General features: G+C 28.3%; 1 protein-coding gene across 1 annotated transcript; it reads left to right on the top strand.

Annotated features, from left to right (window-relative positions):
• Window positions 9280–10868, top strand: LOC109329460 (auxin-responsive protein IAA31-like). The gene is made up of 4 exons (XM_019563140.1): window positions 9280–9453; window positions 9608–9810; window positions 10066–10165; window positions 10565–10868. Exons 1-4 carry the CDS (start codon window positions 9287–9289, stop codon window positions 10623–10625), a joined length of 531 nt encoding a protein of 176 aa, XP_019418685.1. The 5' UTR covers window positions 9280–9286; the 3' UTR covers window positions 10626–10868.

Raw genomic sequence — 19224 nt, 5'->3', positions numbered from 1 at the left:
TATATGTATCAACTATCAACCATGATATTTTCATATTATTATTACTGTTTTTCATACATATTTTTTATCCTTAATTTATAGTTATTGATTAATGTAATAAGTTTCTTTCAAACATCAATAAATATATAACTAATGGTATTAATATTTTCGGGAAGGAAAATGTTAACCAATATTTTATATCCTTAGTTTTATTCATGTCTAATTCCTTTTTATATTCCTTAAAAGATAATCCTTTATACAATAACATAACGTTAGGTAAGTATGGTGTATGGATAAATATTAATATGTTAAGTATGTTAAAGTTTAAGTAGAAAATATATGAAAATGTGTATGTGTGATTAAAATGCTAAATCATTTGTGCTGTAAAAATAATAGATTATTTCTGAAATTACCAAGAAAACAAAGATTATTTCTGAAATATATACATCAACTTCAAAATATTTCAAATATGACCCGTCAACATATCTCACTATCCTGAGATAAACTGAATATATACTTTTAGCATATATGAATATGATAGGGGTGGTGTGTTGGAGTGTTTAGTTTTGCTACGTTCTATTTTGTTTGTTTTTGCTTTTCTTCATGCAATATACCACAACAATAAAAAAAAAATAATCAATAAAGTATTGATCTAATTATATAAGGCTTTTATAGATCTTAAAATGATCAAAAAAATCAATAGTTTAATTTCTGGGAGCAACAACCATATACTATAAGAGTTTAGTTTCTTACCCGAAAGGGTGACGAGATAAATACAGTTGAGATTACCAAAACAATAAAAACAGTATATTCAAAACATATCTAATTGTCCACTAAAAAAACTAATTGAGCTTTACAATTTTTTTGCTTCAGTTCCAAACAAAATATAATGATGACTAATTTTTTAATGATTGTTCTTCATCACCCGACAACTATGGGCTATATAACTCCATCATCGAGTTTTGTTTTTAGAAGTTCTTTTTCTTTCTGTTTTTCAAAATTTTCGACTTTTTTTATCTAATGTGTTTTTTAATGAAACATAAATTAATCCAAACGTGCAATAAGATATTTAGTTTCTTTAGTTGATATAAAACTGACCTATTTTTCATTCTATATAAGTATAAAGACAAATAAATTTGTGATTTTCAATATGTTATTGTATTTTTTAAATTAAAAAATAATGCTTTTGTTAGTAGAATTGTGACATATAGAATGACACATGACATATTAATAAAATAGTACACCTAGCTAGGTATAATCGTTTATTTGCATTTACCATAAATTAATTATGCAAGATTTTACATAATAAAAGTCTTGCATGACTAGGGTTGCATAAAATAAGGTATAGTGATACATAGGATTAGGTATGATTTCACAAAATAAATAAATTATAATGTCATAAATAACATGTTGCCGGAATTTAAAATTATTAATTTAACAGATTTATCATATGTTTGCTTGTTACATCACAATGATAACTAAAAAAAAAGTAAAACAACCATAAGTTAGTGTACAAGTTTACAACAACAATGGATTAGCAAAAACAATATTTATCAAATATGGCTAATTCCATTCTTAGAAAACAATAGATTCACATTTATTAATTTATTAACAAATGCTCTAAGCTATTGTTTATCAAATAAAAAATATAAAAACTAGCATTGACCTTTGATTTGAATTGTTGTTAAATACATGGTTAACTTACATAAGACCTTGTATATTTGAGGACATATAATTAAGAGGAAAAAAAAGATATGTATGCTAAAATTGTTAGAGATTTTTGCACTGTTACTATATCATTAACGTTCATACTTTAATATAATTGACATTTATCGTGTATAAATTTTTATACTATCATTACATAGATATTACGCTTTATAATTAACATGCACATATTCTTCTGACACACCACCAAAACTCTCATTAATACCCTTTTCCCATATGCATCTTATGCTTCTAAAGAGAGAAAAGAACACATGAGGATGAAAATTAGAGCTGTGAACATGAAAAGATTGAAAAAGATATTGCAGTTAAAGGCATAGTTTGATTAGTTGAAAGATTCTACACAATGTCACCGAAAATATGTATAATATACTTATCATATTGTCTTTTCTATAAAAGGTTCAGGAGATGGATATTTTTCGTCACCATAAGAGGGTATCTTTCAGTTCATAATAACCTAGAAGAAATTGATGTTTGATTCTAATATCATATTAGTAACTAAAATTCTAGAATCAATTGTTGATAAGAAGAATAGCACAATAAATATTCAGATTACACAACAAACAATGGGTTGGTTTTTGATATATACATTCAATGACTTCTTAAATCACTCTCCCTGTTGTACATTTATCAATGTTTAAATGTTGATTACCCAAAGTATGAAACTCAAAAGAATCATGAAACATTTTGTCATCATTAGAAACCTCATGTTCCCACTCAAAATCCTTACAAGAATCGTCCAAAGTTGAATTGAAATAAATTATTCACTTAACTCTCTCATATTTTTTTATTTTATTACTTTAGTCTTTTAAAAATTTTAAAACTCAAAGTATTCATCATAAACTTTAAATGTGAGTTAAATTAGTTTTTTTAGTGGGGTTAGCATGAGTCGGATTGGGTGAAGTTGTGTCGGGTAAAACTTGTCCCTTACTCGATCCTAGATGTTGGTCTGACCATTTTTTTTGAACTCGGACCCGACTCTAGATCTAAAGCTAACTCAACCCCAAATGTCAACTAGATTGACCTCAACCTTAGATCTAATTAAATATAATGCATATGATTTTAAATAAAATCTTCTTAATATTTCTTATTATTATGGAGATGCAATTTGACATATCAAATTATTTATATATATTGTTAATCATGTACATATGATGAAAAAATTATAGAGTCAATAATACTTTCAACCAAAGATACGTCATTACTTTATACACAATTGAATAGTACATATAAATATGACGAGTGAGTAACAATAGCATGGGCAGGTCGGGTCATGCTTGTCCCCTACCTACCTTAGATATTAAGCATGTCTAATTTTTAAACCCGAACCCAGTCCTATACTTGATGAGACCCAATCCTATTCGGACCCAGTCAAGATCGGGTTAAGTCGGATGAGCGGTTAGGGTTGAGTCCTGTTCCCACCTACTTTTTAGCATATTTTACAACATCTAATAGGAACCAATCTGATCCTAAAATAACTAATTTGACTCATATTTAAAAAAACGTTGGGTCATTTTGGGCTTTTCAATTTTTTTAGGACCAAAATGATAAGATCAAAAAATATGAGAGACTAAAGTGAATATTTATACTAATATATATTTGATCAATTTAAGTTTCAAATCTTCATTAATTAACTAGGTTCATTGACATTTGACATAGTGTTAAACATACAAATAGGATTGCTAGAAGTATGAAATAGGCCTCTTCTAGCTAGGAAAAACTAGCCTATATCAAAATTCAACCCAACCCATTATTGTGGGCTTTTATGACTTCAAGTTAGAGAGACAATCGCTATTGGGCTTATAAAATTTGATTTTATAAAGCCCAACGACCAGAATAGTGAGACTCATATTTGTTGCAGCCCAATTCAGTGTCAATGTTGGTTGCTAAAATTGATTTAATTTTTTTTCTTTCATTAGGATGGATTGATTGCAAAAGAGGTAATTAATTGCAACTTATGCACTAGGGATGACAATGAAAACTAAAGTCGTGGGTACTCGCCTGAACTCAACCTGAATTTAATAGAAAAATCCAATGTGATTGGGTTCGGGTTTCAATTCAAATTTTATCCGGGTCTGATTTTCTAGTTCAGGTTTGGTAGAGCAAAGACCCTACCCCGAAGTAATGTCATTCAATTTCAAATTGAAAGTTCTATCATGTGCCTATTGTTTTTAATTTCTAATTTTACTTTTTATACTATTGACTCTTTAAACATAAAATAAATGAAATAATACAAGATAAAATAAAAATGCTAACGAAAAATGAAAAAAAAAAGATACTATAACTTTTGGATTTTTTATCAGGTTTGGGTTATCTGAAACCCGAGGAGTTTGGGGATAATATTTTTATTTTCAAGCCCGTTAAATTCAGATTCCTATTTTAATTTTTTAGTTTGAGTTTGGGTTTGTACAAACTCAACCTCGATTTGACCGATTGCCATTCCTATGGTCCACCTTTGGTTGATGTTGTTAGTTGCTATTTGACAATATATTTGTAGTGATTAGATTGTGTCAACTATCAAGCACATTTTTTTGTAGACATGTGACTCTTGCTCATTGCTTATACATATTGTGTATGAGTTGAAGCATCTTTGTTAGCTTTTTCAATTATAAAAACAGCATAAAAATTTAAGAGGGGTCATTACCTTGCTACAATGCAACCATTCGACTTATTTATGGGCACATTCTTACATGGAAGATTTCACAAGTTTCATCTACAAAGTTTGACCAATGAATGAAATTCATTTAGTAAAGGGGTTAACATCAAAAAAAGATGATGTGAGATACCAAACATTGAAAAACCAAGTGGTAAAAGAAGAGAAATTTCTTTTATCAACAAAAATAATGTTAGTAGAGATGTTAAGGGGATGTGAAGTGAAAATTACAACTAAATTCTTAAGGCATTCGTGGAGAACAAACATCTATTATCTTAAACTATGTCTCAAATGTACGAACAATAATGAATCAAAAAGAAGAAAAACAACAAATATTTAAAAAATTCAGTTGACATAATATATTTTTATTGATGCTCTACATAATTTATGACATGGTTTGGAATAACATATCTTTACTTATTCGTGATATTAACCATACAATTAGAATAAGATATTAAGTGATTGTTCATTTTAAGATTAAGAGAATAATGTATCTCCTTACACCAGGAGATAACTTATCTCCTCTAGCCATTTTACTATGTGTGCTATTTTGTTTATTTTTAAAAATATTTTTATAGAAAATGATGAAACATGACACATGTCATGATTTCACTGGCAGGAGGAGATAACTTATCTCCTTATACCAGGAGATATTCCATTCCCTAAGATTAATCCATATGATAAAGAAAAAAACGGATTTGGTCTTAACACCGGAAGACACATGAAGTCATGCTTATAGGACAAAAGTGGAATGTGAGTTACAAACTACTTTTCTAATGTTAGAACACAACACTATGTTGGAGACCAAATGACAAATTGATGGCTAATGAAAGCAACCTTAATACCTTATGGTTGGGGTGGTAGGGAACATGTTACTTATATTTTTCTCTTTGAATGGGGATCAGTTGTCCCACTTTTTTGTGTCTCATTGTGTCTCAATCCAATGAAAATTTGACACATACTTGAAAAGAAAATTAAGAAAAATATAAAATAACATTTTTATGTGATTTAGTATGATATCATTGGCTTGAGACATGGAGATGAAAAGTTTTTGGGACGGAGGATCCTCCTTCCTTTTCTTTTCCTCTTTTTCTGTTTCAATATTTTTTTTCTCTCAAACTACCTTCATTAGGTGACATTGGTCGTTTCTTTATGTTCAAGCAAATGAGTTCATGTTCCCTCTTCAAATTGTGAATCAACGTGGAAAAATATATCAACATGTGACTAGGGAGAATAAAATTGCGTTAGAAGCGTGAATTATACACGTGGGGGCTACATGTTGAAAATAGAAGGAATGAAGAATATGTATAGTAGCAACACTAAACAGAATATGTATAGTAGCAACACTAAACTTTGCGTCTTTTAAGGTCTATTTGCGAGTTGAGTTTTAGAGAAGAATGAAGAGAAAGTGAAAATTTTATAGTCATATGAAATCTTCATTTTCTCTTCATTACCCTCCAAAATCCAACTTACAAACAAACATTAGTTATTTTACTATTGCTAATTACCAAAAGATTTAGCTAAGATAAATATTTGAATTTGATGATTACATGAGGAGCTCGTGTAAGAATCCTCTCTAATATTAGATACATAACCGACTTAGCATATTAAAACGAGTTTTAATTTTATGACATTTTTTGGCCTAGCTATTCAGGTACTTGGTTAAAGAATTAATAAAAATTAAGAAATATAAATATAAATATGTTTTTTTAAAATATAAATTAATACATAGATTTTTATTCTATACCAAGTTTTATGACAAACTTGTCTCTTAGCACTCTATAACTTCATACAACGTTTTACCTCGGATGAATGAACAACGTATAAATTGATTGTTTATAACCTGTATTTATTATAATGTATAATGTGTTGATTAGTTTGTTACTTTATCAATTAAAAGGAAATATTTTGAGAAATGAAAAAATCTCATCAATGATAAACCATAAAAAGTATTAGACTTGTGTGAAAAAGTAATTAGTAGATTCACACTTGTCACATTATTCGACTATTGTAATTATGATTTTTTGTTCTTTATAACAATTTATCATAGCAAATTAAAATTGCTATAAATACTTCTTACCCTAGAATTACTCAATGTTCATGCACAGCCAGAAATGGAAATAAAAAATTATGGTAACTTTGTAGTTTGTCAATCTTTTGTTTATGTAACCAAAAGTATCTCTCAGTATGTGTAACCACCTCTTCCAAAAAATATCATTTTCAGAAATTGAACTTTTGATCTATTTATTTACTCAGAGATTTAATGAAATCTTACATTATTATACCAACACATTAATTTGTGGATCTTAATTCATGAAAAGAAATTGTTGGGTTTATTCAAGTGTGAAGTCCCACATTAGATATGCGGAGAGGAATGAAAGAGTTTATAAGAATGAAAGGCCCATGGAACTAATGCCTTAAGGTTTTGGTTCAAGACGTGGTGTTTCACTTGTGACTCTTCACTCTTCCCATACACATGTAACAATGGAACAACCTGGTGGTTGGAGACTCCCCGGTCGCAGTCTGGTCCAACAGACTTAAAAGTAAGGCCACTTGTCCCATAATGAATTTGGTTCAGTGTAGCTTGTAATGAATGTGCGCAAGTTCCCTTCATAAGTATGTTCTCATGTTTTTCATTATGTCTTTCTTTTGTTTAAGAGCGTTTCAAGGAAAATACATCAATATGTTTCTATGTATACGACATTATTTGTAGCATCACTAGTTCCAATACCATTATACATTTTTTGTCACTATAATAAAGGACCCTCATGCACAACAAGATGATTATATCCATTGAACATTGAGTTATGGGTTTATATTACAATGTGTGTGCACAAGTACAAGGTTTCAGATATCAATGTTCTTTTGTCTACCTTAACTAAGTATATTAGAATGTGTCCTTAAGTCTAGGTCCATTGCCTCTAAATTTTAAGACTGACTAAGTATATTATTGCTTCCACGGGTTGTCTAACCATTGTCTCTATTAGGAACTTCAAAAATTATCTTTAAATTAATTGTTAAAGATAAATCCCACAATAAATAGGAATATGATTCAACTAATACTTATAATGTTTAGTTCTTTGTACTTCAGGTAAATCATTAATAAAATTAATTTTGTGGATAAAATAATTATAATGCTTAGACAATTTTATTAGCTCTATTGTAATAAATGAATAAAGATTCTCTCAATTAATGGATAGATAAATACATGTATTTTTGTTTGATTTTAATGATAAAAGTGTAATTTTATTATAATTGAAAGCATAAATATATAATTGAAAATCATATTTCTCTTTATTTTTTGAAGCATTTATCTATCCATTAATAAAAATGATCATAACCATAATAAATATTAGATTAGACAACAACCTGCATTAAATAACTAATTACCTTCACAGGAAAAAATTATATGTAGGGTAAGATTTTATATATTATATATTATCAAAGTATCATTCAATATTTATATTTAATTATCATTTATTCTTCAAAAAAATAATATAAATAAATTGTGAATAATATAATGACTGTATATAAATTTTTACGATCTAATTGAAATCATATTATTAATAGTTGAATTGAGAGTTGTCTTCATTCTCTAAAAATTTATATTGATAGTTACATTTTATTGAAAACTACCAAACTTGAGTAGGGTAGGGGCAAAGGAAATTTTTTGTGATTATGCAATTTTCGAATACACCAAAAGGTTAAAACTTACAAAATTTACATGCTTCATAATTACTTGAGATCATTGGTATTCATTAATATGCTTATAAAAACTAAAGTACCCAATCAAATAAAACATGTTGTAGGAGTGTAGATGTCAAATTAGTATTTCGCTATTTGACACGTGTAGTTGTCGGCTATATCGTGACAACGTTTCTAGTTACCAATTACCAAAATTGCATCGAATAAAGAGAAAAATGTATGTGATGATGGAACTGAGGAAGTGTTATTAGTAGAAGAGTCTAAATATTTAAATTAGAAGTTTTATGAATGCTATTTGATACAATATGAATTTACCTTTAACCCTAACTATTTTTTATAATCTCTTCCTAAAACTAATAAAAAAAATAGAGGAAAATACATTATCATCTTACATTATAATCTCTTGGGGACTATTCGGTGATGATTTTTTCATGGACCAATTTATTGTTAAAATATATCTATACTATTTGATAACTTTTTTTTAATCTTTTATGGATTAAATTGTGTTAACAAAAACATTATGAAATAAGCTGAGTTTTTCAACGTTTTTCTCTTTATTATTTTTATCAATTTGTAAGGACTGAACCAAGCATTCCAACCGGTTAGATTACTACTTATATTTAAAATGATTTTGGTTTTAAGTCTTAAATTAAATGAAGGATTGAACCATTTTATATGAAAAATATGTGTCTGATTATGTTAAATTACAATAAAACATAATAACCCAAGAAATAGATCCGACGATACATTTAAATTTTATAAAAATATGGTTAATACTAACCAATTAAATCTGAGACATATTCTTTATAAAATATATTTTGATGGTAGCTAAGAAGGGTGGTTAAATGGTTCATCTTAATTGCTTGTTTTTTTAAATATTTATTATTATTAAGTTAGTGTTTGATAAGTATTTTAATAACTCATTTTAAATATGATACTCCATACTCACGTTATAAAATAATTCATCAACGGACGTTAGTTCAAGTGGTACATGCTTGATTGTCCTTAAGTAAGGTCGAGTCTTGTGAATGAAAAAAATGTCCACTGGGAGAGTTAGCCCCACGTACATATGAATGTTCTTGGCTCGGACAGGATTGCGTTCAGTGTGAGGATATATGTAGGAAACCAAAAAAACATTATAAAATAATTCCCTCCATAGAATAGGACATGGTCTGTTTCATTGTTTATTTAAAGGCCTTATAGTGGCGGCTTGGTCTATCATCAATAATGGGCAAAGCCAATAGTTCTTCCTCCTCTATTAGCAGCACCAACCACCACTTTGTTATTTCAACTTCATCCTCTCTCAATGAATTCAACAATGAAGAATTTCCACCAAATCTTAACCTTGGACTAAGCATTTCCACCACTCACTATGTTTCCTCTTCTATTCCAAGGTTTGTATTCCAAATTCCGAACCCATAATTTCCTTCTGCCTATCATTTAACAATGCTCTATACACGAACACTGTTAAATGTGAATTCTGGCGTAATGATCACTAATCTTGAAGACTTATATGTGTTGATTTAAATTTTTTCATTCTAATGCTAGGGGGCATTGGGAACCAATGAATCTACTTCTAAGCAATTCATCACAAGCTATTGAAGCTAATGATTTCAGTGATCATAGTAGCTTATATGTGAAGGTGTATATGGAAGGCATTCCAATTGGAAGAAAACTCAATATATTAGCTCATGGAGGATATTATGAGCTAGTAAAAACTCTTGAACACATGTTTGACACTACCATTCTATGTAATGTTTAATGCTATATAGGATCTCACTATATTTGATGTTTTTAGTTTCGTTGGGAAAAGAGAGATACATTGTCAGTCTATCATCCACCATTCATTTTTAATTATCATTGATTCTTTAACAAAAAGTAATACAAATGAATGGTGGATGATATACTGACTGTATATAAATATTTACACTGACAATATATAAATATTATTTTGTTAGGAAAATAACAATTGGATTGATGTTGTGTATGTTTTGATGAATATATAGGGGGGAGAGAGATGGATGAAGTGCAAGTAGAGAGATGCCATGTTCTAACTTATGAAGATGAAGAAGGAGATTTGGTTATGGTTGGGGATGTCCCTTGGGAGTAAGTTAACTTAATTTGTTGTCTAAATATTGTAAAATTATTATATGATCTCGAATCAATAATTTGAATCACATCCAAACAACTGATTTCGACTAACAATTTAATTGTGACAGAGATCGATAGTCTAGGATTATTTGTTTGGAGTAAAGATTCTATCTATTAATAGAGAGACAAATATTAAAAAAATAAAGGAAACAATAATATAATAAGACATTTTTATCTTTTTATATATAATTGAATAACATTTTTATCATTTAAAAACATATAAAATCAAGTATTTGTCTCTTAATTAATAGAGAGAATCCTTCACTATTCGTCTTACATTATTCTAAAATTTATCATATGATGTTCTTTCTAGTTTGTGCATTAATTAATGTGCTTATACTTTTGTTCATGTAGGTTGTTCTTGTCCACTGTGAAGAGATTGAAGATTACAAGGGTAGACACATTTGGGTGTTAAATGTTAAAATACATATATGATATATGATGACATGTTTCTTTTTCCCACACACTAGTGATTACAAATTTTGTCCTTTAGAGTGAGAGTTTGAACTCAAAATTAGTGGTCACTTATCAGAAAGTTTAGAAGAAAATTGTACTCTACTATTAGTAGTGAAGTATGCAGAAAAAAGTTATAGATGTATATGCATAGCTCACTCTGTTTTTTGTTTTAAAAAAATGGAAATGATTAATGATGTATATGCTTACCTCAACTTTTCACTATTAGTTTTTCTCTTTTCCAACTTAATTTTCTCAATTGTTATATTAAGAGGTAGTTCCTCCTAATTAAAAGTTAACTAGCAAGGTAAAATAAAATAAAAATTTCACAAAACTATATGAAGATATGTTAAGAAAATAGATATGTTACAAAAGGACAAAGATTTACATATTAGTTAATTCATATACATCTAATAGGAATTTGAATTAAATGCTCACCTCTTGAGAACAATTTATATACATCCATAAATCTATAAATAGACACCTCTTATAATTGATCAATTCAAGAACTATTTTAAGAATATGCAAAGAAATGTAGGGCATTTTGACTAATTAACTATACACCTATTAAAACATGTTGCTCACTTTTTTTTACCTACCCTTTTTCATCAAAGTTATGTGTAAAAGCAAGGTTTTAGTTCAATTTGTGTGAGCCCCTAAATTCAATATAAAGTTTGATTAATTGAAATCCAAAATTGATTGTAAAACATTATAGATAAAATTGCACAAATAATATAAAGAAAATATATGCAAATCAAGTCCATTATAATTACACAATATGCAAGGAAACTTTTGTTTTTTTTGTAAATATAAACAAACATTTACTATTCTTTGTAAATATGTAAGTAATTCGTGTTCTTTTATTTTTGTAAATATGTACGTAATTTTGGGAAGTAACTAAGTGGCAAGCCCAAACACGAGCCCATACAAAAGTTGTCCCTCAAACAGAATATAAATTTGGAATTTAATATATTGCCTAAGCAGCTCATTAATGACAAACGTGAAAAACAAGAAGATTTTAGAAGATTCTTAAGCTAAGCAAATGTGTCTAAACGTACCAACAATGGACGTTGGTTCAAATGGTACATATTTGATTCCCCTTAAATAAGGTCTCGAGTTCGAGTCTTGTGAATGAAAAAATGTCTGCAGGGAGAGTTAGTCTCACGTACTTGTGGATGTTCCCGACTCGGACATGAACGTTGACCATCATAGCAACTTAAACACAAAACTATTAAACCGTTTTGAGTTTTTCAAATAGAATGGTCTCATATCTCTTGACCATGTTATCTCAAGTTGATCTTCTAATATTAAAAACTCAGTTTTATTATATTACTGAAATTCTCTATTAATCGTGAATTCTCTATCACCAATTTCACATTTTATCCATACTTCGGACATGATAGATATAGCAAAAATATAAGAATGCAATTTTTTTTATTAATTTAGTTCCAAATTGTTATTTTTCTTTCCCTCGCAATTTAGGATCGGAGAGGAACCCTGGACCAAAACCACATTGTTGTTTTAAAGGGATAAAAATCATATGTTTCATTTGATATATTCATCCAATTAAAAAGTGATACCCAATTAAAAAAAATTATAAAAATGTAAAATAACATTTATATTACTTATTAAAATTTGATTATATTTTGGGACATGTGATACTTTTCTTTTTGTTGCTATAAAATCTATGGGTTCCTTAGCCCATTGAATCCTAAGGCCTTACCTGCTGAGCCATAGTTTTAGTTCCTACACAAAAATGAGTCCACTTAATAGCTCAATTAATTGCTTCTTTTATATACATACTACTAAGTTTGCTATTGCCATACTAAAATGTGCACTCTATTTTTATAAGAGTTTAAAATATGTACACTGACAATGTAAAGTTTTTACACTGTCAGCATATCATTCACTATTGATTTGTATTACTTTTGTTTGAGAGTCAATAGTGATAAACAAATCAATGGTGGATAATTTACTAATAGTGTAAAAAACACTTATATTACTAATGTATACATATTAAATCATTTTTATAATACTAATCACTATAGTAGATACTATAGTCATATAGTATACACCAATAAGTGCATAACTTATCAATTATCACATAATAGAAATTGATTATCATATCCAACTATTATTCAATATATTATGCACATTTGTAATATTGTATTGTTTAAAAAAACACATTTAACTACCAACAAGATATTAGTCTAATTGTGTAAGGTCCCATTAGATATTTTCGGTATAACTAAAAGGTTAAAAGTTCAATTTCTGTGAGCGACACTTGTTAGGAGGGACAGTCGCACATCCCAAAAAAATTACTTCCCCAAAAAAGTGGGAGAATATCCTTCTTAATAGTACAAAAAAACATATGTAACCTTTTCTACATTAACGTCCATGCATAGACCAGCCTAATATCTTACCAGAAAATATCCCTTTTCAATATTTTGTAATGAAAAAATAACTCACATTTTAGGCACACATAATCTTAATGTTTTTAAAATTTAGTCCTTAATATTGAGGATAAGAGTATAAAATGGTAAAGATATTAGAAAACTAAGCTACCAACTTTTGAGGTATTAAACATTTATGTAGTTCAAATTAACTATAAAATTTTCACTTGGTACTTTTTGAGCATAGTAAATACTTAATACTTTCCTTGAACTGCAGTAATTAATAGATAATGCAATTATTTAGTCCCTTTGACATTTTCTGATTTTATGTTGGTAAAAAAAATTATATTTTCTGCTAGTATTCACATATTACATCATTCAAAAACCAATTATCATGTTAGTGGTGTGGATTATTGCAGGAATAGTGAATCTGTAAACTAATAAGTTACCCATTAAACTATGGTTATGGTTGTGGTTGAACGTTTATCTTAATAATTAAGGAAAATTATGGGAAACTATAAACATGATCATGATACCATTGCTAAAACTTTAAAACCCACACTATTATAACCACAATTATACAACTATCATTGTGAATATAATTTAAAATAATAATATTGAATATTGGCTAAAAGAAAAAAATGATGAAAAGACTTTCTTGAGCCAAGCAAAAAAAGAAGTGTCTCAAGATCATCATAAAGAAATGAAGAATTTCTAGCCATGTAAAAGAAAGTGGCTATGGTAAAACCTACATTAATGCATTTTTCCTTTTAGCCACATAATCTTCAACAGCTTTGGCTATAAATAAGAGTGTTTCATGCTATTGTAAGACACACCAAATACTTAGCTTAGTGCATATTCCCTTTTCTTGTTCTCTTGTTCTAATTGTGTAAGAAATACTTGAGTGAGAGTAAAATTAGGTGTACTTGGGTTTTGGGAAGTGAGTGAAACACTTGTAGTTCTTTTTTATCATAGTGGAATAATCATTGTTGCTCTTCAGTTGTGGACGTAGGCAAATTGTCGAACCACGTTAAATACTTGAGTGAGAGTGAAATTGTGTGTACTTGAGTTTTGGGAAGTGAGTGAAACACTTCTAGTTCTCTTTTATCATAGTGAAATAATCATTGTTGCTCTTCAGCTGTGGACGTAGGCAAATTGCCGAACCACGTTAAATACTTGAGTGAAAGTGAAATTGAGTGTACTTGAGTTTTGGGAAGTGAATGAAACACGTGTAGTTCTCTTTTATCATAGTGGAATAATCATTGTTGTTTTTCAGCTGTGGACGTAGGCAAATTGCCGAACCACATTAAATTCTCAGTGTCATTTTCTCTATTATATTTACTCCACGAGTCTTCCGCTAAAGCTGATATTTTTACTTATCAAAATACAAATTACTACTATCAAATTAAATTATATCCCTTATAAAAAATGTTATCATTAATTCCAAAATTTTAGCATGAACAATAGAAAATAAATGTTGTCAAGTCAAATACCATGACACACGATCATTACACACTTCAAAACGCAACACATTTTGTCCAAATGTAAAAGGGTGGGTGAGTTTGTTGATTTATAGCAACTCACGTCCTTTTCTTGGTAAATAAATACATGCAATAAAACAAACCAACAAATGCATTCAAAAGAAAGAACAAGACACTACAATTTAGGCCAAAATAAAAAGTCCTCTCTATTGTTGAAAATGGGGACTAACCTCTTACCCTTTTCTTTTTGATATATATCTTTTGTTCCAAACCATATCTTAAACCATATTTCGCTTTAATAAAAAAATGTCATGCTAATTACAAGGTTAGACATTCATTAAAATTATTATTTTTGCTTCATTACCATTAATATATCACAAAATTTAGAATATAATTTAAGACAACAATATATTTTATTTTCATTCTCTCATTTGGGGTGTTCTTAAGATGACACCAAATTTGGTCTACTTCAAACCGTGACTTTTAGGTCAAATATTGCAGCCCTATTGGCTATGTAGAACAATTCGATAAAGATAGAAAAATTGGCAGAAAATGACAAAATAGATTAATTGAGCATTTGAGCTTATATTTAAGTGCTGTGAAAAGCATCTTTTTGTCCTTTTGAGAGTCTTGTTATTTTTGCCAATATTAATTTGCTGTCCTATTAATTAATTTTGAAATCTAGCTTCAAAAAATAAAGATTAAATTTACCTATGTGATAGGTTAAGGACGACCCCACTTATTTTGTTTAAGAAATATAAAAGAGTAAAATTAAGTATAGTCGAAAAATTAAGTTTCACGTATGTACGTGTATATATATAATGGTTCATTTATTAGTGAATATTTATTTTATCTCTTACTTAAACAATAGCCATAGGACACTTGTTAATATTTTTCATAAAAATTAACAAAAAAACTAAATAAATTAGACACATATTAAAGATGAGATATACTCTTCCTTTCCGTATTATTTGTTTCTTTGTCAACAAAAAAATAACTATTTACTATGCCTTAAGAAATAAATTACAGAGTATTATTCAACATTTAATATTTTCTTTAAGGATGACAAAAACCCGACCCGTGGGTACTCGTAGAAGTACTACAATGGATATCCATAATAATGATTTATGGGTGTGATCGAGTTTTATAATACTCACCTCATGTGTATTCGCAAATTTATAAATTAATTTTTTAATTAATTTTTTATATATATTAATTTATTATTATTATTATTTTAAGATTATATATCATATGTTTTATTTTTATTTCATAATAAATTACACATATTTGATTATGATATAAATATTATATTATTCATGTAATAATTATTTTTATATATTGATTATTATAAAATATATTATTAAAATTAACAATTTATTAGGTACTTCCAAATACTCGCTAACCGCGCAAAAATCCATAAATATTATGAGTTTGAGAATAAGAAAACACTACCCGCAACCACACATCTCTAATTTTCTCCCACTGATGGTATATTAGAATCTCTACCATAACCACCCAGATTAGAGAGTTGACAAACGTTAAAATTGAAAATATAATTTATAATTTGTTAATTTTTTTATATATAATTTTGGTTTCTAAATTATAACCCCCCTATGCCCCTACTAGCACGTCATGCATATGCAAACATTAAGTTATGCATATATAGACAAGAGACAGAAAAGCCAACTAATAATAGAGAAATTAACTTTATCATTTTTAAGTGCTATGATAATCCTAATTAATCCTAATGCTTAATAATAGAAGTCTATTATCAATTAAAAATGGAAGAAATAGAAGTTACACATGTGAAGTTTGGGAGCGACTTTGAAGTTTATTATTTTTTATTATTAGTAGTTTAACATAATCTCAATTCATTAAATAACTCAAGAGGATATATACCCATTTTCTTATACTACAAAGATTTTTCAGACTTTGATGCATTTGGTTTGAACATGATAGTAGAGTTTGATCACTAGTTGAGATTTCTTGAGTCCTATATTTGCAACAATGTCATATATATGATAAAGACATAGCAGGTATTATTGATTTAGTTTGAAATTACCTTGTTTAATCTTAGGGCCAAACCAAATATAAAATTCCTAAAGAAATGGCTTTAGGACCCTAAAATGGCAGGGTCCTATTTTTTACTGAAAATTTTTGTTAAAAAAATTAAATAGATTAGTGAATCTGTGACAACTTAATAATCATCCTCATAAAGAAAACCTACATTCCAATGACCAGAAAGATCTCATGAGAGTTTGGAAAATTCCAATAGAAATTTAACACCAATATAATAAAAGAGTATAATTGACAAATATTTATCAAATCAATGATTTTCTTATTATAGTACCGAATTAAAGCATAAGAAAAATTAAACAAACTAAAAGAAAATTGAAGTATGGATAGCCATCTTTGTCAAAGTTATGACAAAGAAAGAAGTTTAAAAGAAACTTTTGTAACAGCATTGACTTGAAGATATGCCAAATATGTGTGGAAAGAATTATCTTTCATATAGAGAAATAAGTTTTTGATTTTGCATTTATATTTCAGGATAAAAATATCATCATATTACATTTAAGATGTATATCATAAAAAAATTATATGTTTTTTATGCACTTCCCTATCCGGGATAATAGAGATGATCGTGACCCAATATATAATTGTACATCTTATTCATGTGGAAGGTGAGATATAGTTTTAATTTAATTTCTTAAGTAATGTATTGATCATTCTCTTTCATCGTAGACCATGCTTTCATTTTTATATTTAATATTTAATTTTTTAGTCCACGAGAAGAAGAGTGTTCAAAGAAAAAGCCAGCTGTATATTTATATAAACTCTAATGATACATCAAGATTCATTGACTTTGTTTTCCACGACTAGTCCATTTAAATTGAGGTGTGACATTTCATTTTTTTTTAACGAGGGAAGTACTATTCAATGATTCAATCTTTTTGTGATAAAACTAATTTAGTAATTATAAAATTGTTGTGAGAAAAGTGCTTAATTTTGTTAAGGGGCTTTTAAGTGTGTGCTAATTCTCGGGTTCGAGTCTTGTGAATGAAAAAATATCTGCTAGGAGAGTTAGCCCCACTTATCTGTAGACCTGGCTCGGACAGGATTGTCTCTAATGCGAGGATACATGTGAGAAACCAAAAAAATAAAAAAAATTAAGAGAACATGTTAAAGAGACTTAAGGTAGTAAATGTTTATTGGGAAAATAAAAAATACCACATTCCAAAATATAAAATAAATCGTTCTCCAGAAATCTTATTATTATAAATATCTTCACCATGTGTGTTATAGGATAAATATCAGAAAATTCCTAGTTAATTACATTTTTATCAATAAAAATGCTAAGAACGTACAATGTCTAGTAACCATCTTTATATTCCATTGTTCAATATTAAACAACCCAACAAAAAAAAGAAGTAAATGTTTAAAAATGTGGTATTTAATAAGGTAAGATAATATTTTTATTTATCCAAAGTTTGTTTTCCTTTCTGGAGTTGTTTAACTAGCTAAAGTAATATTATTTATTGTGAAAGATACATGTTAAATTATAATATCGATATAGTTGTATTGAGTTTAATTTTTAGTATCTTACTTCTGTGAATAATATATATATTACCTTGCAGCAGGGTAGGTATGAGTAATAGTCACAGACTTCACAATATGAAGAAAGGGTGAGGAAAGTATGATTACAATTTTGGTAGAAATTCAACTCAATAATTTTATATTTTAATAATCATGATGTGGGGATTTGTATATTTCATCACTCATTATACATATTGAAAATCCAAAATTTGTGGAGTATTTTTCTGATACAATTTTTTTTTGTTCTGGATTCTTATGAAGTGTTTTTTCCACAACACCCATAAATTATTTAAATACTTCATTAATTACATCCATTTGCAATAGAATGATCTTCTCAAGCACTATAATGTAAGTTTCATAATTAATGATTTTGATGATTTAAAAAATAATTTAAAATTTTCCGTTGACATATTTATAAAAAGAAATATATATATATCATCATCTCATCCAATATTTAACTTTACTTTCCAATACCAAAAAAATATGGATTTTTTATACTATCAATAATATTCTCTCATCTTTTTATTAATGACTTAATCTTTTTCGGGGTTCGTGAATGTTCCTTCAAACAAGTGTCATTCATAAGAATCAACTCTCGATCTTGGGGATCCAACAAGAGCCTACATCACTAAACCAACGTATTATTGATATATAATATATGAATTGAACAAATATATAGTTTGTTGGTGGATACAAATTCTTCAAATTGTGTTGTTAGGAAGAGAGAGGAGTGACATGGTGTGTTCTTTCTTCAATTAATATCGGTTGACGTGGAAGTATGAACACGATGACGACGTCGTTTAGCTCAAAGTCAGTGGAATAAGGTTTTACAATCATGTGGGACCCATTCTCTCTAACAACCGTGTGATATGAGAGCCGTGCCGTTTATTTTGTTGACCTCAGGTGACTACCCCACGTGATTCACTACCCCGTTATTCTTAACGCCGTTCCCAATGCACATCTCTTTCAAATTTATTGTCCCGTAATTTAGTTCATGTTTCATGAGCTAATTGATTGAAAAAATACTTTTAAATTAAAAGTTTAGTTATTAATTATTTTTTTGACCAATTAAAATTAACGACATATGAAA

Source organism: Lupinus angustifolius, chromosome LG16 (genome assembly GCF_001865875.1).
Source record: "Lupinus angustifolius cultivar Tanjil chromosome LG16, LupAngTanjil_v1.0, whole genome shotgun sequence".
NCBI classification, from domain to species: domain Eukaryota; kingdom Viridiplantae; phylum Streptophyta; class Magnoliopsida; order Fabales; family Fabaceae; genus Lupinus; species Lupinus angustifolius.
Note: the sequence above shows the minus strand (reverse complement) of the source record. Positions and strands in the feature narration are given on the sequence as shown.

What these genes read in the sequence shown, in the direction of transcription:
- LOC109329460 (XM_019563140.1), top strand. Translation starts at nt 9,287, where the DNA reads ATGGGCAAAGCCAATAGTTCTTCCTCCTCTATTAGCAGCACCAACCAC. An exon ending in GTTTCCTCTTCTATTCCAAG is followed by an intron (nt 9,454 to 9,607) that starts GTTTGTATTCCA and finishes TTCTAATGCTAG; the next exon opens with GGGGCATTGGGAACCAATGA. An exon ending in GTTTGACACTACCATTCTAT is followed by an intron (nt 9,811 to 10,065) that starts GTAATGTTTAAT and finishes ATGAATATATAG; the next exon opens with GGGGGAGAGAGATGGATGAA.